General features: G+C 38.3%; 1 protein-coding gene across 1 annotated transcript; it reads right to left on the reverse strand.

Annotated features, from left to right (window-relative positions):
- Positions 1 to 24,296: 24,296 nt before the first annotated feature.
- On the reverse strand, positions 24,297 to 25,039 carry MAGEB5 (MAGE family member B5). Its single transcript, XM_012448908.3, is given in 2 exon segments — positions 24,297 to 24,389; positions 24,392 to 25,039. Coding segments are annotated over 2 exon segments (741 nt in total).
- Between the last annotated feature and the right edge of the window lie 464 nt (positions 25,040 to 25,503).

A 25,503-nucleotide genomic window follows, 5' to 3' on the forward strand; every position in this document is an offset into this window, starting at 1 on the left:
TGTAAAGTATATCTGAAAGAAAATAAAAGGGGGCCTCCTTTGCACATCATAACTTAACATTGATTCCAGATGGGTGATAAATTTAAATGTAAAAATAAAACAAGAAAAATCATCAAAGCATCTCGAAATCTTGAGAAAGCAATGGCAGAGAAGACTTTAATCACTTTTAATCATGACTGAAAGTCAAAACTGTATTAAAGAAAATATAAAAGTATTTTTAAAAATTTAAGTACTACAAAAGATATCAACCAAGTTAATTCACAAGTATTAGAACAAAAAAGACAATGTAACACAATTAACAACTGGTTAATTTCTATGAAATATTAAATGCTCTAACAAATTGATGAGAAAAAATGTAATTTATTAGAAAATAATGTAAATGGACATTTCACAGAGATGCAATTCCAAAAAGTCAACAGCCATATGAAATGATCCTCAAATTTACCAGTAGTCAGAGAAATACCAATTAGAATAACAATAAAATACCATTCTACCTATTAGAATGGCTAAAATTCAAAAGGGTTATAATATCTACTGTTGATGGTGACTGAGGAAAGAGATACTAATTGGTAGTAAAACTGTGATGCATTAAAGCCTTTTTGAAAGCAACTTGCCAACACATATTAAAATTGGAAATATGTATGCCCACTCCTAGAAATCCATCCCATAGAAAAACATGTAAAGGACAGATGCATAGAGCTATTTATTGCTGCAATTCTTTGGGGAAAAAAAAAGCCTAGAAAAAAAGTACATCTGTTGCCATTAGGAAAATATTAAGATTAATCATGGAACATCTATAACATCAGTCATTACATTGCTGCTTAAAATAATGAATCAGAACTTAGTTGACTTGGATGCTTTCCATGAGTTTTTCGGTTGCTTAAAACCACTCGTTGCAAAAATGGACTAGTTGTTCAGCTATGTGACAGACATTTTTGTGCTTGGCTTAGTTGGCATAAGTTTCCATTTTATAATGTTCTCTTTTATCATTCATATCCTCAATGTTCCTTTTTTGTGCTTCTTGAGCTTTCTGTTGGGTACCTACTAAATTGCATCCTCTTTTCTGTGATGGTTTCATTTACTCTACTGATTCTTTTCTCAGTTCTGCTGTCTTCATTATTTCATACTGTTGTCTGGTCCCCTCTTCCCTGAGTTCTTATATTTCTTCCTTGGGTCTTCTGTCAGAAAGCTGAATTTTCTTAAACATTCACTACAAAATATTTGGTCATGCTTAATTTCTGCTCTATGGCAACACGTGTCTAGTGAGTGTTTTTATAAGTCAAAGGATGGTGATACTCTTGATTTTATTGTTTGTTTGTTTGTTTTTTTTATTTATTTTGAGACACAGTCTCACTCTGTTGCCCAGGCTGGAGTGTAGTGGTGCTATCTCGGCTCACTGCAACCTCTGTCTCCCAGGTTCAAGTGACTCTTGTGCCTCAGCCTCCTGAGTAGGTGGGATTATAGGCTTGCACCACCACGCCCAACTAATTTTTTTGTATTTTTCAGTAGAGATGGGTTTTCACCATGTTGCCCATGCTGGTCTCGAACTCCTGACCTCAGGCAATCTGCCCCCCTTGGCCTCTGCCTCCCAAAGTGCTAGTATTACAGGCGTGAGCCACCAAGCCCGGCCTTGATTTTATAGTTTAATCATGTCTTTACACATATGTTGCATTTGTTTTCTTTCAATGGTAACTTTTTGAAAAACGGGATTATTGCCAGGCACGGTGGCTCACACCTGTAATCCCAGCACTTTGGGAGGCAGAGGCGGGTGCATCACCTGAGGTCAGGAGTTCAAGACAACCCTAGCCAACATTGTGAAACCTAATCTCTGCTAAAAATACAAAAAATAGCTGGGAGTTGTGGCGGGTGCCTGTAATCTCAGCTACTTGGGAGGCTGAGCCTGGAGAATTGCTTGAACCTGGGAGGCGGAGGTTGCACTGAGCCGAGATTGTGCCACTGCACTCCAGCCTGGGCAACAGAGTAAGACTCCATCTCAGAAAAAAAGAAAAAAAGAAAAATGGGATTTTCATGAACTGGGTATTTGCAAGAGATTTCTGTATTTTGGAAGGCCAAGGTAGAGAGTTTCCTTAGTAACTGTTTCACAACAGAAAGACCTTCCTCTTTCCAGTTTCTATCAAGACTTCTCTGAACATTCCTCATAGACTCCATAGCATCTGTTGCTCTAAAGTGGACTGGATTGACTGTGTGTGTCGGAAGGGGGGTGTGGTAATGAGAGTGTGTGTGTTGGGGGTGAGCATGCATACACATGTGGATACTTATGCTGCCACCCAGCTCGTACACAGACAACACACATATCCACTGCCTTCCCCTTGCCCTCAAATGCATATTTCCACACACTGTTTTTCAAGTAGGCATTATTGATTTTGCCCCTCAGGGAGTGTTCCATGCCTTCAGGGAGTATACTTAAGGATATATGGTTTTGTTGGCACCTTCTGGGATGTGTTGCAGCTGGGGTTATAATACTTAGATCTATCCTTGACTTCCCTCCTTTTCTTCCCTGATTTCCAGTTTTAGCATCCCACAAAAATATCTTCAAGTTTGCTTCTGAGTTTTGTAGAAAATAGAATTTATGTTTTCTGTTTTGCTTTTCTCCTGCTGGATGGTTTCCTGAAGGAGAATGCGAGTGTTGTCTTAATCAAACATATTCATACCAGAAATCAATGTTTATTTTTAATGTATGTGTTATTCACTGTATTATTCTTTATATATTTTTGCATATTCTAGTTATGTAATAATAGCATTTCAGAAAGGGAGCTTGATATGGTTTAGCTTTATGTCTCCATCCAAATCTCATGTTTAACTGTAATCCTCAATGTTGGAGGAGGGACCTGCTGGGAGGTGATTGGCTCATGGGTGCAGGTTTCCTTTTTGCTGTTTTCATGATAGTGAGTGAGTTCTCATGAGATCTGATTGTTTAAAATCATGTAGCACTTTCCCCTTCACTTTCTTCCTCCTGCTCCACTATGTGAAGAGGGTGCTTGCTTCCCCTTTGCCCTTTTGCCATGATTGTAAGTTTCCCGAGACCTCCCCAACCATGCTTTCTGTACAACCCAACAGAAATGTGAGTTGATTAAACCTCTTTTTATTTTCATAAATTACCCAGTCTCAGGTAGTTCTTTATAACAGTGTAAGAATAAAATAATACAGAAAATTGGTACCAGAGAAATGGGGCATTGCTATAAAGATACCTGAACATGTGGAAGCAGCTTTGGAACTGGGTAACAGGCAGAGGTTGGAATAGTTTGGAGAGCTCAGAAGAAGAAAACATCTTTCTACAGACCTGTTGAATGGTTGTGACCAAAAGACAGATAGTGATATGGACAATGAAGTCCAGGCTTAGGTGCTCTTAGATGGAAATGAGAAATTCATTGGAAACTGGAGCCAGGATCACTCTTGCTATGCTTTATAAAAGAGACTGGCAGCATTGTGCCCCTGCCCTAGAGATCAGTGGAACTTTGAACTTGAAAGAGATGAGTTAGGGTAGCTGGCAGAAGAAATTTCAAAGCAGTAAAGCACTCAAGATGTAACATGGCTGTTTCTAAAAAGCCTACACTAATTTGCATAAACAAAAATGACCTGAAGCTAGACCTTATATTTAAAAGGGAAGCAGAGCATAAAAGTTTAGACAATTTGCTGCCAGACCATGTAGTAGAAAAGAAAAATCTATTTTCTTAGGAAGAATTCAAGGCTGCAGAAATTTGCGTAAGTAAAAAGAAACCAAATATTAGTAACCAACACAATGGGGAAAATGTCTCCAGGGCTTTTCAGAGACTTTTGCAGCAGCTCAACCCATTACAATCCTGAAGGCCTAAGAGAGAAAAATGTGTGTGGACTAGGACCAGGGCCCTGCTGCTCTGTGCAGTCTCAGGACATGGCACCCTGCATCCCAGCCACTGAAACCCCATCTGTGGCTAAAGAGGGCCAAGGTACAGCTTGGGCTGTTGCTTTAGAGGGTGCAAACCCCAAGCCTTAGCAACCTCTATATGGTGTTGGGTCTGCAGATGCATAGAAGACAAGACTTAAGGCTTGGGAGCCTCTGGCTAGATTTCAGAGGATGTGTGGAAATGCCTGCATGTCCAAGCAGAAGTCTGCTGCAGGAGCAGAGCCCTCATGGAGAACTTCCACTAGGGCAGTGTGGAGGTGAAATGTGGGGTTGGAGCCCCCATACAGAGTCCCCATTGGGGTACTGCCTAGTGGAGCTGTAAGAAGAGGGCTACCATCCTCCAGAACCCAGAATGGTAGATCCTCTGACAGCTTGCACTGTGCACCTGAAAAAGCTGCAGGCCTTCTCTGCCAGCTCATGAAAGCAGCTGTGGGGGCTATACCCTGCAAAGCCACAGGAGTGGAGCTGCCCAAGGCCTTGGGAGCCCACCCCTTACAGCAGCATGCCCTGGATGTGAGACATGGAGTCAAAAGAGATTACTTAGGAGCTATAAGATTTAATGACTGCCTTGCTAGGTTTTGGCCTTACATGGGGCCTATAGCCCCTTGGTTTTGGCCAATTTCTCCCTTTTGGAATGGGAGCTTTTACCCAATGCCTGTACCCCTATTGTGTATTGGAAGTGAATAACTTGTTTTTTATTTTACTGGCTCATAGGCAGGAGGAACTTGCCTTGTCATAGATGGGACTTTGGACTTGGACTTTTGAGTGAATGTTGAAATGAGTTAAGATTTTGGGGTACTGTTGGAAAGGCATGATTGATTTTGAAATGTGAGAAGGACATGAGATCTGAGAAGGGCCAGGGGTGGAATGATATGGTTAGACTGTGTGTCTCCACTCAAATCTCATGTTGAATTGTAATCCCCAATATTGGGACAGAGACCTGGTGGGAGGTAAGTGGATCATAGGGGTAGATATCCCCCTTGTTCTCATGATAGTGAGTGAGTTTTTCATGAGATCTTGTTTAAAAGTATGTAGCACTTCCCCCTTCACTCTCTTTCTCCAGCTCCACCATTTGAAGAAGGTGGTTGCTTCTTCTTTGGCCTTCTGCCACGATTGTAAGTTTCCTGAAGTTTTTGCAACCATGTTTCCTTTACAGCTTGTGGAACTATGAGTGGATTAAACCACTTTTCTTCATAAATCAGTCAATCTCAGGTAGTTCTTTATAGCAATGCAAGAATAAACTAATACAGTGCCTATGTTAAAGGGATAATTATAATCTAATTAAAATATTAGGTTTAATTGTCCTCATCTAAGAAAAGAGGAAATGAAGGGAAATAATATTTGAACATTGTCTACTGTATTAGGATATGATAAGCCATACTACCATATTTTTAAAAACTCAAGACCTCAGTGTATTAGCATTAAAAATGTTTGTTTTTTGCACACATTTTATGACCAACACTGCTCCAAAAAGTGTCTGAAAGAACGAGGTGGATGAAGGGTCTGCTAACTTACAGCTGCACTAAAGGTAATGCTGGCCATTCATTGTTACTATAGGAGCGGGAAATGAACTGGATATTTGCATGTGGTATTTGAACAGGCTTGGAAGTGGCAAATATCACTTTTACACTTCTGCCACCATTCCTCTCTCTAAAACACAGTATTGTAGAATGCTGAGAAATGTAGCATTCCTATGTACTTAGAAAAAGAAAATGAACATGGATTTGATGAACATATAGCATGATCTCAGCCATAGCCATCATGATAGTATTATCTTCGCTGCATTATTGCTATTCAGTCTTCATAAAAACAGTATGATAGTACCAGTTAAACAGCAAGTAGATGGAAATATGGAGTTCATTACTTAATAAGCACACAAACACATATACACACAAATATACAGACATGGATGTAATTTGGATAGAGTTTAAAAACAATGACTTGATTTGACTGATTTGACATCTTAGTCCCTCCATTGAGTATATTAACTATTAATTTGAATAGTTATTCTTTAAAAAAAAATCCTAAAATGACTATAACCTGAAAATAAAACTCCAGCCTCAATTTTTAGAATTAGGACAAATGGAAATGTCTGATTAGCATTGTTACCTAGATATCAGCAATAATATGAAGAATCATAGTTTTTAGTTATTCTTACCTGTTCTTTCCACTTTGGTAGTCAAAAAAATCTTGGCATTTTGACAGCCTTCATCACATTTCTATTCTTTCCATTGCCAAAATTTGGACAAAGCAATATACATGCCTATTTCTTGCACCTTTTGAATTTTAATTTCTTAACTTATTATTTAGTGTTTTAGATGTTAAAGATGTCAATTTAACTACCTGAACAATTTAGAGAATAATTAGTAATTAAACACTATTTCTTATGACAATAATAACGCTTGCAAAGCAGTAAAACAAAATGAAGTATCTGATGAAATTTGTGATTTAACAAATATACTTTAAAATAGTAACATAAAATAATATTCATCAGCAAAAATCTCTGGACATTTCAGGACTACATAACCCAAAACAAAAAGTAGAATTTATGTACATAGCCATTACTTTTGCTCCACATTGAAAGATTATTTAACATCAATTTTTTTAACCCAACCACTGACTTCACAGTCCAGAAGTATAATTTATAAATGCTTGTCCTGAGTTTTTTGACTGAATTTTTGCCATTACTTACAATTCCTTATTTTAGAGAATACAACAAGGCAAGGAGGGGATTTGAAGTGTGTCTCCTTGTTAATAGCTTTATGGTCCCTGTTCACTTCTCACATTCTATTGACTTTATTGTTCTTAAAAGTTAAAGGTGTTCATTTGTTCCACATAGTATTATTTTTTTTCTGTTATCTTGCTTGGAAGGATAATGTGATGAGCTGATTAAGTTAATATTCTGTTTAAAGAATTGATAGAAATCTCATGCAACAATAACCAGTTTCCAAGAGCATGTGATTTAACACAATAATAGCAACTATAATTCAACATATGATGATATTATTCTGTTGATTTGCCTGTCTTTAAACATTCATTGAGTATTGATAATATGCCTTATGCTGTCTTGCACACTGAAAATAGAGATATTTTCAAAAGATAATGTGTGTTGTTTAATCTTATTTGAATGTTCAAGCTAAGTATCAATATATTAAAATCTATTGGGAGCATTGTTAATTATTGTGCAAGATAATTCAATGGAATTCTAATTTGTGGTATTTTTGTTATTTTCACAATATCCTACCAAAGACTACAAAATAGAAGACAGTAATATATTCTTTCTTTTATTACTTCAGCCATTTAGTGATTTTTGCTTCCAGCTAAATAATCAAATAAAAAATTTAACTCAATCACAGGTAAGTATAATTATTTTAGTCTACATAAATAAATTTTGGATTATGTGTGTGGGATGATCTGACTTAAAATAAATTATATACCCACATAATATTCAGCAAAACACTTTCATTTTATAAAATACAGTGTGCCATATCATTTTAAAGATTTTTGTTAAGAAATTTCCTTACTCTTAGTTTTCTGTAATTAATTACAGAAAGTTCCCTCAGCTATACAGAATTATACTATGTAAAATGAAATTCAAAAGACAAGTAACTCTTATTTGCAAAATGAATAACTCCCCATCTGCAAAAGCTAAAAACAAATTAGTAATTTGAGGGTTGGAAGAATTTTAGTCACTATGGTCACATGAATGGAAGTCAAAAGAAGAAATTTTAGCTTCTGTTTTATGCATTGGTCCAAAGAAATTTGTTTCTCTAAAATAAATTTTATACACCACTGGACCATATAATGAACTAGTCACATTTGATTCAAAAGTAATCTTACTATAATGGGAACTACCCCTACAATACTCATATGCCAAACTCTTAAATTTCCAAATATTGCTTTAATAATAGTATCATATACATGGATATCAGGTGGCATAGATCCATGCGGTATTTTAACGTTGTGCCTTAAATTTCAGTTTTCTCAGTTTTTCATGCAATGAAAGGAATTGTACCTGTTAATTCTAATGGGACTCAGATTAGTATTCACAATATACATTCTTGGTAAGAATGGGTATTATTATTTTGCTATCTAGTGTACATGCAGAAGGCTAAATGCCATCATAAATTATATATTACTATATTTGAAATCAATATTTTAAAAGATTTTATTTTTTAATAATTACATGTAAGTGGTATTCTAGACAGGATACTTGATTTATGTTAACTGGCTCTGGTCACCTGGAAGCTTTATCATAGATTTCCAAGGAAAATTAAGAAGTTCACCATTCCATAGGCTATGTGATTATGAATGCAAGTTAAAATATGAATGCCATTACTAATTTTGTGTGACATTTTGCAAGACACAGAACTATACATTTATTGGGTCTAAATTTTAAAATGTGTTATTAATTCAAGAATATTAACACTGATGAAAAATAACTCAAAGATAATAATGTATAATCATATGAAAAAATGTATTTAAATATTGTAGAAGGGAAGGGTACATTTCTTAAACAACTTTTATCTTTTAAAGTATTAATTCAATGAGACCAGAAAGAATACTGAAAAGCTAAAACTCAATCATAAAAGCCTTCACTTTTGTTTACATTGAAAAATAATTCCTATGTAGAAATATTTTAACTCAGATCATTCCACACATATAATCCAAAATTTATTTATGTAGAATAAAATAATTATACTCACCAGTGAATGAGTTAAATTTCTTATCTGATTATTTAGCTGGAAGTAAAAATCAACTGGTTATTTTTACATGAGATTTCTATCCTATTATGTACATAGTATTATTCAGCCACATTTTTTTTTTATTCTTGAGACAGCAATATACAAGCCTTTTGCCATTGCCATTTCAAACATGTGGAGAGAAATAAAATATACATTGTGAAACACTTCACAATCATAGAAGTTAAGGCTGTTTCTTTTTAAAAACAGGGGATTAAGGTGAAGTCAGTGAAAATGGTGGAGTAGAGAACTCCAAAAGTCTATTCCTAAACAACACTTCTAATATATTGGCAGAAACCATCAGAATCAATTTTATTAGAACTCTGGAAATTAATCACAGGTTTACAACAACCAGGGAGAATGGTTAATCAAGAAAAGATGGCACAATCTTGGTAGGAGACATTTGTGGAATTTTAACTATTGCTGGCTTTTATAGTCAGTGGTGGCCTTGAGGATGGGAGTCTGCATTCCACATCTGGATTCCTCATGCCAGAGAGGGCAAAACAGATGTTGTTTTCAGGGAATTGTAGTTTTTGCCTGTCTGCTGACTCCCTGAAGGATGGGCTCAAAGGACTCTTTATTTTTCCTAAATCACAGCTCTTTTAGGATAGAAACACTTCTAGAGCCGGTGTCAAAATCACTTAATGGCAAATATGTTAGTCACTGCCACCTTAGGCAAGGGCTAATGGGTGGGGCAAAGAATAAACAAAAAGCATGGGAAAAAGAGAGTGGCTTTTTGGAATAAATTCTTTGAAAACTACCACATATTTCTGGGAATCTAGAAGGCCATATGCATGCCTAGAGCCGAAAAAAAATTACCTAAGAGCCCCTAACCTCTCATCTCAGGCTTACCATTATGCTCTGTACAAGCAGGAGGAGAAGTATAGGCAGAGTTGTATATTGCCAGACTGAGTGTAGAAGGCATGCTCCAACTCACACATACACAAATCACAAATACACACACACACACACAGACACACACACACACACACACACACACACACACACAGAGAGAGAGAGATCATTGCATTGGGATTAGTTTTCAACATAAGAATTTGGGGAGGTCACATTCAGTTCACGGCAGACACCAAACCATAGAACCTGGAAGTTTAGAGAACACCAAACAAAATGAAGAAAGAGAGAAAGAGGGAAAGAGAGAAAGAAAGAAGAGAAAGAGAAGGAGAAAAAGAGAGAAAGAAAGAAGAAAGAAAGAAAAGAAAAAAAGAACGAACAATTGGGCATATTGTATTCAAACTGCAGAAAATCAAAGACCAAGAAAAAAAAATCTTAAAAGAGGAAAAAATATCATACCTATAGAGGAGCAAAAATGAGAGTTACATTTGACATTTCCTCAGAGTATATGAGTGGTGTGAAATATTTAGTGTTGATAGAAAAAAGTCACCAAATTAGAATCTTACTGATATGGTTTGGCTCTGTGTCCCCACCCAAATCTCACTTTGAACTGTGATCCTTGTAATCCCCAGATGTCAAGGGTGGGACCAGGTGGAGGTAATTAGATTATGGGGTGGTTTTCCCCGTGCTGTTTTCATGATAATGAATATCTCACAAGATCTGAAGATTTTATAAGCATCTGATATTTTCCCTGCATCCACTCTTCTCCTTCCTGTTGCCTTGTGAAGAGGTGCCTTGCTTCCCCATTAGCCTTCCACCATAATTGTAAGTTTTCTGAGGCCTCTCTAGCTATGATGAACTGTGAGTCAATTAAACTTCTTTACTTTATAAATTACTCAATCTTCAGTATTTCTTCATACCAGCTTGAGAATGGACTAAAACAATAAACTGGTACCACAGAGAGTGGGGTGCCAAAAGATACCCAAAAATGTGGAAATGACTTTGGAACTGGTAACAGGCAAAAGTTGCAAAAATTTGGAGGGCTCAGAAGAAGACAGGAAGATGTGGGAAAGTTTGAGACTTCCTAGAGGCTTGTTGAATGGTTTTGACCAAAATGCTCATGGTGATAACAGACAATAAAGTCCACACTGAAGTGGTCTCAGATGGAGATGAGAAACATATTGGGAACTGGAGCAATGGTCACTCTTGCTATGCTTTAACAAAGAAACTAGAGGCATTTTGCTCCTGCCCTAGAGTTCTGTGGAACTTTGAACTTGGTGAAGATGATCTAAAACTGGAACTTAACGTTTTGGAAGCAGAGCATAAAGGTTTGGAAAATTTACAGCCTGACAATGCAACAGAAAAGAAAAACCCATTTTTGGTGGATAAATTCAAGCCAGCTATAGAAATTTGCATAAGTAACAAGGAACCAAATGTTTATCACCAAGACAATGGGAAAAATGCCTCCAGGGAATTGTCAGAGGTCTTCATGGCAGCACTTCCCATCACAGATCTGGAGGCCTAGGAGGAAAAATGGTTTTGTGGGCCAGGCCCAGTGCCTTGCTGCTTGGTGCAGTCTTGAGACTTGGCACCCTGCATCCCGGCCATGGCTAAAAGGGGCTAACTTACAGCTCAGGCTGTTCCTTCAGAGGGTTCAAGTCTCAAGCCTTGATGGTGTACATGTGCTCTTTGGCCTGCGGGCACACAGATATCAAGAACTGAGGTTTGAGAAACTTTGCCTAGATTTCAGAGGATGTATGGAAATGCCTGGAAGTCCATGCAGGAATTTTCTTCAGGGGTGGAGCCCTCAGGGGAAACTACTGCTAGGGTAGTGCAGAAACGAAATGAGAGGTTGGAGTCCCCACACAGAGTCATCACTATGTGAGTGAAGGTAAAATAAAAACTTTTTATTTTTCTTACTTTGATTTGTCTAACAGATATCAATTTGTTCAAAATAACAATAACAACACTGTATTCAAAGATAATAGCTTATATATAAGTGAAATGAATGGTAGAAATGATAACAGATGGGAGGGAGGAATAAGGAATAATTTGTTATTAAAAGGTACTTGTACTATCTGTGAGGTGATACAGAATTATTTGAAAATGTACTTGGATTAGTTGTAAAACTATATCTCTACTGATTTCCTGATTTCAAATTCATTAATTTCTGCTCTAATTTTTATTTATTTTCTTTTGCTTACTTTCAATCTAATTTATTCTTCTTTTTCTAGTTTCTATGGTGAAAGAAAGCTTAAATTATTTTTATCTATTTCCTAATATGTATATTAAATGCTATAAATTTCCATCTAAGTACTGCTTTCAATTCAGTCTACAAATTCTAAGTTGTGTTTTTATTTTCATATACCTCAAAATATTTTCAAAAATGTCTTTTGAGATTTCTTCTTTGACCCATTTGTTACTTAAAAATCCTTTGCTTAACTGCCAGGCATTTTTGGATATTCCAATTATCTTTCTGTTATTGATTTCAGTTTAATTCTGTTGTGCATACAATTATTTTTGAGGTGCTTATAGGGTTCAGAATGTGGTCTAGTGAACTTGAGAAGAATGTGTGTATTCTGCTGTTAGATTAGGTAGTTTATGGATATCAATTACATTTAGTTGATTGATAGTACTGTTGAATTCAGCTATATCCTTACTAATTTTCTGCCTGCTGGATTTCTCCATTTCTGATAGAAAGGTGCTGTAGTCATCAACCATAAAAGTGGATTCATCTATTTCTTTTTGTAGTTCAGTTTTGACTCACACAGTTTGATGCTCTGCAAATAATGTATAAAAAGAATTATATTCTAAGAAACAGGATTTACTTCAGGTATGCTATTGATACATCATTTGAAAATCTAATAATATAACCCATCACATCAACAGATGAAGAGAAAAAAAATCACATAATTATATTAACAAATGCAGGAATAGCATTTGATAAAATCCAACACCCATTCATTATATAAAAAAAAAAAATCTCAGTAAACTAGGAGTAAAGAGAAACCTCCTCAATTTGGTAAAGAACGTCTATAAAACTCTTACAGCTAACATCATACATGATGAGAAACTTAAGGCTTTCATACCAAGATCAGCAATAAGGCAAAAAGTGCCTCTCACCAGTACTTTTGAACATTGTATTGAAAGTACATATAGTCCCTGACTTATGATGGCTTGACTTACAATTTTTCAACTTTATGTCAATGCCAAAGCTATACCCATTCAGTAGATACTGTAATTTGAGTGTCCATGTAGCCATTCTGTTTTCACTTTCAGTACAATATTCAATAAGTTAGATGAGATATTTGACACTTTATTATCAAATAGGCTTTGAGTTAGATGATTTTCCTTAATTGTAGGTTAATGTACATGTTCTGAACACATTTAAGATAAGCAAGGCTAAGCTATCAGCAGACATGGGGAGAAGAAAGAAAAAGGCTAAGCTATGGTGATTCACAGGTTAGGTGTATTAAATATATTTTCAACTCATGATATTTCCAATTTATGATGGGTTTATTGGAATGTTACCCTATCATAAAGTGAGGAACATCTATACTTGCTAAAATACAGAAAAGGTATACAAGTAAGGAAAGGAAATAAAAGGTATAAAGATTGAGAAGGATGAGAGAAAACTGTCTTTGTTCACAGATGGCATGATTGCTTATGTAAAAAAATATAATCAACAAAAACCCTACTAGAACTAAATAATGATTACACCGACGTTTCAGGATATAAGGTCAAAATACAAATATCTATCATTCTTCTAAATAAAAGAAATGAACAAGTGGAATTTGAAATTTAAAACATATTACCATTGACATAATAGCTCAAAAGTGAAATCTGTAGGTGTAAATCTAACAAAATATGTATAAGACCTATATGAGAAAAGCTATAAAATTCTGATGAAAGAAATCATGAAGAACAAAAAATTGGAAAAATATTCGATTTTTATTGATAGATATTGTCAAGATGTCAGTTTCCCAACTTTATAAATTCAGTGTAATCCCAGTCATATTCTCAGAAAGTTATTTTGTAGATATTAACAAACTAGTTCTATATTTCATATGTAGAGAGAAGTGACCCTGAATAGCAAACACAATATTGAAGAAGAAGAACAGCTTCAAAGTATAGACAGTACCTGAGTTTGAGATCTACTGTAAAGCTACAGTAATCAAGACAGTATGGCACTGGTGAAAGAATTGACATACAGATCAACAAAGGATAATAGCCACAAATTGGAAAATAAGAGCTAACTACACCCACAGCTAATAGAAGGAAGGAAAAATAAAGGTTATTGTGCAGATAAATGATTGAGCTTTAGTTTCTAATTTCTAAACAGGGCATAATAATAGTATAGACCTCACAGGTCTGTTGTAAGAAATATACAACATGAACCAGATAAACTGTCTGCAGCATGGTAACTAGTCAGTAGGAATGAATTGTTTTTTTTCTGAAAGGAAATAAGATGCAAATATCAGTGAGGTTTCAAAAAACCCTTCTCTAATTTTGTGAATACATTCAACTAACAAGAGGATGTACTGAGGAAATACAGAGTATGCACATCTAACACAGGCTGGCAAGAGGTGGTGGTGAGGATAGTGAGGGAAGGCTTGCTGAGTATCCTGCTGTCATACCTCATGGCTCCATCACTAGGCCTGGCTTATGAGCAAGGCTGAAAAAACAAGACTAGGGAGATTAAACCATAAGGAAATTTACACAAATGGACCTGGGGAGAAGATACAATCAGGTATTTAAACCTCATTCTCCAAAGCAAACTTTTACATTGAATGGGACTGTTATAGGGTTGAGATGGGGCATAGTTGAGATGGGTCAAATAAGGGTCATCTTCAGAGAGTAGGAAACCTCTGAGTTAGAGAGAAGACAGATGATTTTGATTTATTTTTTTCCATTGAAGGCAGTGGAAGAGACTGTGAAGAAGAGCTGATAAGCAGGTCAAGATATATAATTTGACAGAAAAACACACTAGGAATGCTGAGGTGAAGGGTCCTGTAATGTGATATTGTGCCACATATGGATAAAATACAGCTGCTGGAACATCAGCTTTCAAGGAACCCTCGTATGAAGCCAGAAAGATCCCGAGTAAATGAATCCAATTGACAATCCCCAAATTGTGTTTTATTTCTATTTACATTTATTTCACCCTCCTTAGGCCTGCTTTTGGAATGTTGGCAACAGAGTTATTTTTATCTTATATGAGATATTATGAATAGTGGGAAGAGCACTTAAAGAGGAGACACAAAGACTACTTCAGGCTGGGAAGAGTGGAGACAGCTTGAGATCTACACAGATTAGAACAGTTCAACCTTTGTCACTTACTAGCTATGCAATATTGGGGAAATTTCCAAAGCTTTGAGTCTTGACTTTTTCATCTGAAAAATTAGCTTCATTTTGTAAGACTGTTGGAAAAGTCAGAGATAATAAATGCAAAGAAGCTAGCCAACCTCTCCACATATATTAACCTTTAGTAAATGAAAGTTGTTATCACTACGGGTGCTGATTGCTACCTTACCTTCTAGAATTTTTTTAAAAAAACTATTGAGCAGTTCTCAGGGAATCTGAGGTACTTAGGACCCAGAATACCAAGAGTCAAAATTACTACTTGACAAATAGAGCTAAACACCAGAGAGAAAGTTATTTACTTTGAATATGGGCCAATTGTTTCAATCTGAATGCGACTCAAATTACCTAGTAGTTGTGTAAGGGGACAAATACTATTATGTTATTCTTTGTTTCGCTCCCAGCAAACCATCCCAATTGCCATTCAATTGACACCTGCCAAAAACTCAGCCCTTGCCAAATTATATTCAAGAAATTATAATTTTATTGCTATGTACTTGAATTGGACTTCCTCAAGCCAAAGGAAAAAGTACCAGCCAACTGGTTTCCAAGATCAGCTCAAAAGAGTATAACACTTATTTTTAAGTAAATCATTTGAGAAGATATAGGTAAAACAACTACTTCGCAAACTGTTCAAATGCAATGGGAAGGGGTCCAGAACATCTACCTTGACTCTATCAAAGGGATGTTTCTTTACTGTTTATCTAAGAGGGCTACTTTTCATTCCAAGATTTACTCTCTGAGACATGCTATCTAAAGGGCTGACCCTTGCTCCCCATTCCCAAAGTTCTTCCTCCCCATGACATAGCTAAATTTAAACTTCAGTCACTCTGATGAATTTGCAGTTTCCCCTTGAACAGATTGCCTTGAGGCATTTACACTTAACTGCCGCTATATTGCACTCATGTGGACCACAACCCTCTTCATTCTTTTTATTTGTCCCTCTGGTCTAGCATATCTCACAATCTTCCTTGTGATACTATTGCTCTTAGACATGAAAATCCTGACGTTTTCAGCAACAACGCAGTGTATCCCAAAGAGCAATGCCCAATTAATGCTAAGGGAATAAATGAGCCAGTGAGCACAGTATCTAATTTATTAAGTTTTAACTTGTCCTAAACTCTTAAATAATGTAAGCAAATCCAGATGTATGTCATTTAATTTTACAGACAAGCAGACTAAAAATAATAAGGAAGACAAGAATTGACAATTTTTTTTTACTTTATTTTGCTCTATTTCTTTGTTGTTGTTTGGACATGAGTTTATTTACATCAAAGACCTTATAAAGGCCTAAAAATCTGATTTTGTGGCACAGATTTTACTCTATTTCTTGAACCCAACAGTTTTATTGTTGAGTAATATCACATTTCCAGAGAAATACCTATTTCAGTGCCATATTATCCTGTTCTGAATCACAAAATGAGATAGAAAGTTTCCCAACTTGTTTCACAAAATATAAAAACTCCTACTTTTAAATTTGATACACAGCAATAAATGTGTAAACAATATGATCCATAAACTCATACTCAGAAACTAAACTATCTTTTAAAAGAAACGTTTAAAAAAATTAGAAAAAGTAAGAAAGCATGGAAGGCCTGGGACGGTGGCTCACGCCTGTAATCCCAGCATTTTGGGAGGCCGAGGCGGGTGGATCACGAGGTCAGGAGATCAAGACCATCCTGGCCAACATTGTGAAACTCCGCCTCTACCAAAAAAAATACAAAAATTAGCTGGGCGTGGTGGCACGTGCCTGTAATCTCAGCTACTCGGAGGCTGAGGCAAGAGAATAGCTTGAACTAGGGATTCGGAGGTTGCAGTGAGCTGAGATTGGGCCACTGCACTCCAGCCTGGCAACAGAGTGAGACTCCATCTCAAAAAAAAAAAAAAAAAAAAAAAAAAGGAAGGAGGAAGATCTTCAAGTTATCATATAAATAGGAATACAAAGTTGATATGCATCCATAGTGAAGGAACTGTCTACTAAGGAGTTTGAATGCTCTAAATCATGAGAACAAGTAATAGCCTTCGGAGGAGGATGCAGAGTGAATTGCTGGCCAGCAGGTCAGGTTCCAGAATTAGGAGTGCACACTAGAGAAATTTCAGGAGAAAGTTGTTGTAATGATGGAAACAGCAAGAGCTGGATGAAATAGCTCCTGGGCAGAATTAGTTCTCAAGGTTGCCATGGGCTTCAAAGCAGCAGGGTCCTAGGTTAATGAAGTTTAAAGACGATCGTCAAAGTTTGATTTATTCTCGCATTTACCTTCCTTTTATAGACCTGCTTTTACTACTTTGGATGCAAGTGTGTCCTTTTTTTTTTTTTTTTTTTTGCCTGAAATACATTTTGGAATAGTGAGATTAAAAGATTCATTAAGAGGCAGCAAGTCTACCTCAGGTGGGAGGAGTGGAATAGTTTAGGCTCTAGACAAATTCAGACCAGGGCTCTAGTTCTAGCTCTACCATGAACCGGTTTTGTGAACGTGAGAAAACTGCAAGTTTATTATCTGCCAAATGAATTTGATAAGCCTTATCTTGTAAGACTATTAGAATGTATGTACTACATATTAACCACATGGCAAGATGGCTGGAATATATTACCCAATATTTAAAGAATGGCAGTTTTTAATATTATTATTTTGACTCAAGATGATAGCATCTACCACACTTGGAAGGGTTTTTTTGTTTGTTTTTGTCCAGGAGATGTTAGAGAATATGGAATACTGTTGTACAAAAATATTGAATCACCCAAAAATTCTCCCTAGCAAGTAAAGCTATGTAAATATTCTCCATGAGGGCATGAATTCAGTTGTGGCATCGTCTTCCCCAGCTAGATGTAACTCAAGCTCTTAAAATTGGTGTCAAGGCACAAGTTCCTGTATCCCTCTCAGGCGCCTTTCCATCCCAAGCCATCTTTATTTACATTCATTATACCCTTAACAAAATCTAGCCCTCTCTTAAGAGTTTGCCAGATATCCTCAAAATCAAAATGCCTTTTTAATGCGGCGGGATCTACCTCTCCCAGTTCAAAGTAAAAACTGCCAACATAGTCGCTTTGGTGGATCTCATCTCAAAGGATTATCATTCTTATTCTTCAGAAACTCCTTGTAGAACATGTGTTTACAACACCTAATTTGCAAACTACGTTTCCCTGCACTGGAACTACAGCACAATACACCTTCCTACCCTGCCCACGTGGAGATTTGTCTCTGGTTTACCTGCAATCCCAAGAATAGAAACAGTTTTCTATTATAGATTGAACTTTGTATTCCCCCAAAATTCATATAATGACGCGCTAGCTCCCAATGTTATGGTATTTGGAGGTGGGGCCTTTGAGACAAAATTACATGTAGTTGATGTTATAAGGGTAGGGGCCCCATATTAGGATTAATGTATCTGTAAGAGGAAGAGAGACTAGAGCTCTCTCTCTCCCCTCCGTGTGAAGAGACACAGAAAAAATGACTTTATGCAATCCCTCATTAGGAAGAGTACCCTCATTAGGAACTGAATATGTTGGCTCATTGATCGTAGACTTCCCAGCTTCCGGAACTGTGAGAAATCAGTTTATGTTGCTTAGGCCACCCAGACAGTGGTATTTTGTTTATAGAAGCCCAAGTACACTAACTCTCGGGTTTTCATCCCTCAACTGTGAAGCACACCCATTGAGGGTATGGCTGCTACTCATCACTTCAGAACCTCAGCTAGCCCACCAGCTTAAATGAAAGTTACATTCCACTGAGGACTTGCTGTTTTCAAAAGCCCCAAACTGCATGGGTTAGGGAATTCCCTCTTGGTTGCTCTCATAAGGAACACTCTCATCCTCACTCATTTTTTTTTTTTTAACCATAGGTTATAGAGGGCAGTTAAATAATCATAGTTTGTGGGCTCAAAACTTCTATAAGCAGGGACTGGGTCTTTATCTGAGTATCTTCAGTATCAGCACCGAGCCTTCCAAAAAGCAGATGCTCAATTAATGTTTGGTCACTAGAAGAGTCAGTGAACACAAGGTCTAATTCCTAATTTATTAAGATTTAATTTTTTCCACTTTAGTGAATAAGCTAAGAAAAGCAAAGTATAAATCAGTTAATTTTACAAAACTAAAGACTAAGAAGAATTAGGGAAAACGAGGATTAATCATGTTTGAATTTTTTCTCCATTGTATTATCCTCCTTATTTTACTGTGGGGTTATTTTATATTTTCAAGAAAATCCCTATTATGATGTCATATCTTCTTATTGGGATGATAAAAAATCCTCAGACCTCAATAGGTATGGGAAGATATGCTGGACGTATGGCTCTGGAAACTGCAGTAGTGCCAGGTGTGGCTGCCTCTATGGCTTGGGCTCTCTCTTCCTCATCTTGCAAAGCCTCCTCATAATGGGATGTGGAGGCACTGCGGACAGTATCACTGACCTTTGCCAAAACTTCAGGGCTTTCATCTTACTGGTTTCAATATGCACTCTTGAACCCCAAAGGAATTCATAGCATGCAGGATTACTGTTGAGGAGTACTCCAGGTGCTTTTTAGCCTCACCGAATCCTGAGTGATGAGCTTCTTGGGCTCTCCATAGATGTACTGCTTCCTCCCAGTATATACTTACATCATATTTAGGAATTTCCAGATGTCTTCCCCAGGGGCACAGTTGCTCTTCATGAAGATCACACTCAGGAGATTTATCAGGAGACCAGTCTTGGGTAACCCCCTGCCACCACACACCCTCCCACTGTTGGAAATTTTTAGCTTTATAAGGTCATAACAAGGTCATATAAGTGATGGGTTGAATTCACTTTCTTCATATCAATTGCAAAGGCAGTCAGAAGTTCTTCTGAGGATCTCAGCATACTGATTTTGGTATTTTTAGTTGACAGCCTTCAGCATATCTTCCTTTGTAATGGGCTGTTTCATTTTATACTTGTAGAGCAGGAACTGCTCCAGCAACATAACCTTCCTGATTCGAGAGTCTCTGCATGAGTTCTCACTGGAAAATGGGGCCTCAGCTGTACTTTTCTCTTTCTCATCTTGGCCATTGGGAACTCTATCGGATCTAGTGCAAAAGATGCCTATGTAAGTAGTGGTGGATGAGGCTTTCTGAGGCCCCTTCAAAGTGCTACATGACACAGCAGTAGGTAGGCTCTCAGTAACACCTACACAAAGAGGAAATGAGGAGGGAGGAGACTCTTCTACTGCCACTGCTATTGCCTGAGTACTCCCATTACCCCGAGTCTTACCTCAAGTCTGGTGTCGTTTCTCATTGGCATGGACCTTACTTTTCTGATACTGAGACATGATGACCCTGGTTAGGCAGAGTAGGAAAAGTGTGGGTGGCATGGCTGGCAATGTGGGCAGCTGAAGGAGGGAGAATGAGACGGTGTGAGCACCAGCAGCAGGGAGAAACTACTGTGGCTTTAACAAAGGCTACCTCTACAGGTTTCCAAGAGCACTGCTTTAGGAACCCATGGAGCTCCTGTTCTCCTGGTCAGCCTGCCCGCTGAGAACCCTGTGGATAAAGTTAGAGTAAGTTTTAGGCTGCAGCCTGACAACTCTGCCTTAGGTGTACTGAGATGGTGGCAGAGGTTGGTAATGGGAGTTCTCTGTTTTGTAACGTGGAGGTCTTCTAAGTTCACAATCATAATCATCATATCAACTGTTGGTGGTCCCTGGTTCCCCTCCCTTCTGCTGCTCTGAAGTTGACACCTCAAACCAAAGCCAGCACCTCCCTGAGACCCCAGAAGATAACGTGAAGGAGCTTCTCAGTCCATCTCTGTCAGGGGGTACCCCACTGGGAGCTGTGTGGAGGTGTCTCTGTCGTGGGATGCTTGGGTCTTCAGTTTTCACTCAAGGAACCCACCTATCTCCAGGTAGTACCTGGAAGACATCCCTTTTGCTAACTTGTGGCTACAACCACACACCAAATATTTCATCTGCCTTAGATTTATATATATATATATATATAAAGAAGTAGGGAGGAGCCTCAGCCTGATAGTCCTGCCCTGGTCCTTTAAGTACTGAGTACAAGGGTGGGGCACAGATGCTTTGTTATCTATTCAATGGTGCTGGTCCTCCCGACCCTTCCTTTGTCTCTTGACATGGTGCAGGGCTTCTCTATTCCTACCAGAATCTCCTGAGACTCTCTAGTAAGATATGGGCACCACCTCACCTGCCTGTGGTCTTCCAAGGCTGATTTGATGTTCCCCTCCGACACCATGTTTTCACCTTAATTCCTAAAAATGCCTGGAAATTTTCCTACTGCAGACCCCAGGCCATCTACTTTAGACAAAACCCCTCACCATCGTTACCAATAACCACCCCCATACCATAGGAGGAAATGAGTAGAAGCCATGTAACGAGTGCACAGGCATCCCAGAGTGCCAGTAGGGCAGGGGTTCCCTCAGTCCTCATGTAGGGTACTGATTTTGACTCCTGGCTGTATCTGGGATGCTTTTCTTTGCTGACTTGAGGATTCTTCCCTTAGACCAAGGCCCTGACATCTCTGAGACCATCTTTGAAAAAGTCAGCCTGGCCCAGGGCCTCCTAAGGTTGATGGCAGGAGCAGATTTTGTGTTACTGTTCACTTCTGAGATCAGTGGTCCGCTCAGAAATCACTCAAGCTTCTGCTCTTGATTCGCCAAAGAGCATGGTACTCCTTTCTTTGCTGATCTTAGCCCTCTGTCCCCTGCCTGCTCCAGGCCAAGGCCCTCAGCTCCCTGGTGTCATCACATAGGAAAGGAGAGCTCACATGAACTTGACCTCCATGTTTGGGTTCTCAGGGAGCTGCAAATAAGGGCTTGATGGGATTTTCCACCTAAGCGTCCTCACCTTGACTGCTGCTAAGGTTTGTTCCTCCTTCCTCAGCTGCTCTGGGTTCACATACTTTTACCAAGGCCCTCATCTTCCTGAGGTCCTAGAGGCAGAAATGAGCACACATCTCAGCCTACCTATTCTGTTCAGGGCCTCCCAAGACTGAGAACAGGGGTCAGGCCTTTAGGGGGAGAAGGCCCAGTGCACACTTTGGAGGCAGGTGGTTCTCTTATTCTCATTCAGTATTCTCACCTTTACTCCTGCCTGAGCCTGAAACCCCCTCACTTGCTTGAGAGCCCTTTGCAGCAAGGCCCTGACATCCTTGGCTCCTGTCTCTTTAATGAAAAGCTTCCTGGGAAATGCCATACCCCTGAAAAATCTTGAGGAAATTAGGTCTGTGTCCAAGTGGAGTGATGTGAAATGGGGAGGCTGAAGAACAAGGCAGAAGGCCTGGGATAGGAGGTGGCTGTCAGAAAACACACACTGATCTACTTCTCTTTGTCACTCAGACTTAATCTTTCATAATCACTGGAAAATGTTAGATGTTTAATAAATGGAATTTATTTTTGATTATTTTTACATAGACAATACCATTCTCTTATCTGAGATTTTTTTTTAAATCCAGGATATGTCAGAGAAAATGCAATGCTCTCAAACAACACCAAATCAGCCAAAAGTTTGCTGTAGAAAGTAAAATTAGATTTTCTCCACTAGGGCATCCATTATTTAATTTGGATGTTGGGTTCTTCCCCATCTAGATATAATTAAGATGTTTTAGAATTTTGTTAAGGACTAACTCCTTCAGTGCATCCCAGCCACCCTTCCATTTAAACCACCTATATTTTCATTCATTTCTTTCCCATTGAAATCTAGCCCTCCGTTAGAATTTGCCAAATTGCACTCACAATAATCTAATTAGAATGTCTTTTTCTAATAGGATCTAGTTCTAGTTCAAGGTAAAAAGAAAAAGCCAACACAGTGGCTTTTGTGCATCTCACTCTTATTTTGGGGACATTCCCTGGAGATAATTTGCATAGAACACGTAGCTTGTGCATTGCATTCCACAGCACTGAGATAAGAGCAAAGATATCTCCCACTCCTGCCTATTATGAAATAAATTTTGCAACCAACCTCAAATTCACAAGCTCAAGTCCTAACCCACAGTACCTCAGAATGTGACTGTATTCAGAGATAAGGTCTTTAAACAGGTGATTAGTTAAAATGAGGCCGTTAGAGTCCTTTTATAAAATCTGACTGGTGTCCTGCAAAGAAGAGGTTAGGACACACTAGGAAATACCAGGGATGCACACACACAAAAGAACAATGTAAAGAGACTGCAAGCAGGAAGCCTTCTGCAAGCTGAGAGAGGCCTCAGAGGAAACCAACCCTGCTGGCATCTTGATCTGGGTCTTACAGCCTCCAGAATTGTGAGAAAATAAACTTTCATTGTGTAAGCCACTAGTCCAAATCTAAAGATTTCTTTTAGATTATCTATGATCCCGAAGGAATTCATAAGAGCATGTTTTAGTGGTGTCCTATTTATTGGTGAGGAAGGATTTTCCACATTATGGTTATGTGGTATTCAAACACACAATACTGGGCGCTGTACAGATGAGGTCAACAGCAGTTTATTAATCACATATATTCACAGGGCAGGGTAGCAGTACACCACATACCATTCAGGGTCACACAAGGGTTGCACTCAGGAACAGAGTGAATGAATAAGGTCTCTGGGAGGCAGGATTTGTAGACAAGAGGGAAAGGTGACCTCTAGTTCGCATGGGAAGATGTGATTGGCTTGTGTGAATAATTTTGAAGACTGCCAGGGAAAGAAAACAAGATCTGTGCCTGGTTCTGTTAATAAAGATGATTGTTTGACTAAGGGACCTAATCTGCAAGTGCATAGTGTAGAGAAGAATTTCCAGTTAGGCCATTTGAAAAATCTAAGGCAGTATATAGTATTAGGTCTTGATTTGGGGCTTTATAATACAGTGCAGTTTTCCATTAAAGGGTTTTCTCTATCAACTTTGAGACACGTCATCCGAGGGTTCTGACCTCTGCTTACCAGTTTCATAGCCTCATCTAGCACCCCAATGCAGCTAATTTTAAAAGTTGCAACACATTGTTTGGCTTTCAGTTTCCCAAAACTCAAACTGCCTTGCTTCATGAAATTTATGCTTTACTGCTCTCAACTGGAATGTCCCCTTCTCACTAATCCTTTCTACTTTCCTGTAAGTCATAGAGGATGTCTCAACATTTACTTTATATGACTGCAGCTTTTAGCCTCAACGATTCTATGGGCAGAAGCTTGGTCTTTATCTGAGCAGCACCAGCACTGTCAAAGAACCTTCCAAAGACCAGACTCAAATGATGTTTAGGGAATGTGAGACACAGTGAGCAAGAGATCTAACTTATAAAGATTTAATTTCTCCTACATTTTTAACAAGCTAAACATATCAAGGTATAAATCATTTAATTTTACAAAACAATAGACTGAAAGGAATGAGGAAAACCAAGATTGATCATGTTTTATCATTTTTTTCTATTTCATCATCTCAATTATTTTACTGGAGGTTCTTTTGTATTTCCAAAAACAATCCCTTTTGGTGATGTTATATTTGCTTGACTGGATGAAAAAACTTCAGACTTCAGTAGGGTTGGGAGAAGCTGTTGAACTTGGCCTCGAAACAATCTTGGCCACTGCAGTAGTGCCAGTCTTGGCTGCAATTCTGGCTTGGGCTCTTTCTTCCTCATCCATCAAAGCCTCTTCATATTGTGACGAGAAGGTACCTGGAGCAATATTACTGACCTTGGCCAAATATTCCAAGACTTTCATCTTGCTGGTTTCACTGTAGACTCTTGTAACCCACAGGAATTTATAGTGTGCAGGATAACTGCTGGGCACCTGGCAGTACTCCAGGTACTTTAGCTTCACAAAATCCTGAGTGATGAGCTTCCTGGGCTCTCCATAGAGGTAGTACTTCTTCCCAACACATATCTGCATCATATTTAGAAATTGCCAGATATCTTCCTCATTGGCACAGTTGCCTTTCAGGAAGATCACACTCAGGAGAGTCATCAGGAGACCAGTCTTGGGTAACCCTTTGCCAGCATGAATCCTCCCATTGTTGGGGAGTTTCAGCTTGCTGACAAGGTCATATAAGTGATGAGTTGGGTTGACCTTCTTCAAATCAACTGCAAAGACAACCTCAATGTGCTCAGAAACTTTTCTGAGAATCTCAGCAAACTGGTTTTGGTATTTTGGGCTGACAATCTTCAGCATATCTTCCCTCAAAATAGGCTGTTTCATTTTGAACTTGTAGAGCAGGAACTCCTCCAACAAACCCACCTTCTCACAAGTGTGAAGCTTAATCTTCTGATCCTGAGACATGATGATTCTGATAAAGGACAGCAGGCAGGAGAATGAATAGTAGAACAGATCAAGAGGGCCCACTGGAGGTGGAAGGTTGAGAGGGTCTGTGCACCTTCAATGTGGAAATTCCACCATGGTTATAATGAAAACGACATTTGCAGTTTTCTGTGATGGAACTCCTCTAGGAACCCACTGGGATTCTGTTCTCCTGATCAGTATGCCCCTTGGGAAACCTTTGGAAGAAGTTAGATTGAATCGTAGGCTTTAGCCTGGCAGCCCTGCCTCAGGCATATTAAAGTGACATAGTGGCTGCCAGTCTTCTGAGTTGAGGGGTCCTTTTACTTCACATTCAAGACAATCATGCCAACTGGTGGTGGGTCATGAGAACCATTTCCTCTTTAGTTATACCACAAACCTCCCTGGGACCCATAAGAAGGATGCGAATGGGGTCCTCAGCTTATCACTGCTGTCTGGGTGCCCAC

This window comes from Aotus nancymaae, unplaced genomic scaffold, assembly GCF_030222135.1.
Source record: "Aotus nancymaae isolate 86718 unplaced genomic scaffold, 86718_ANA_hifiasm-v0.15.2.pri h1tg000058l, whole genome shotgun sequence".
Taxonomy (NCBI): Eukaryota; Metazoa; Chordata; class Mammalia; order Primates; family Aotidae; genus Aotus; species Aotus nancymaae.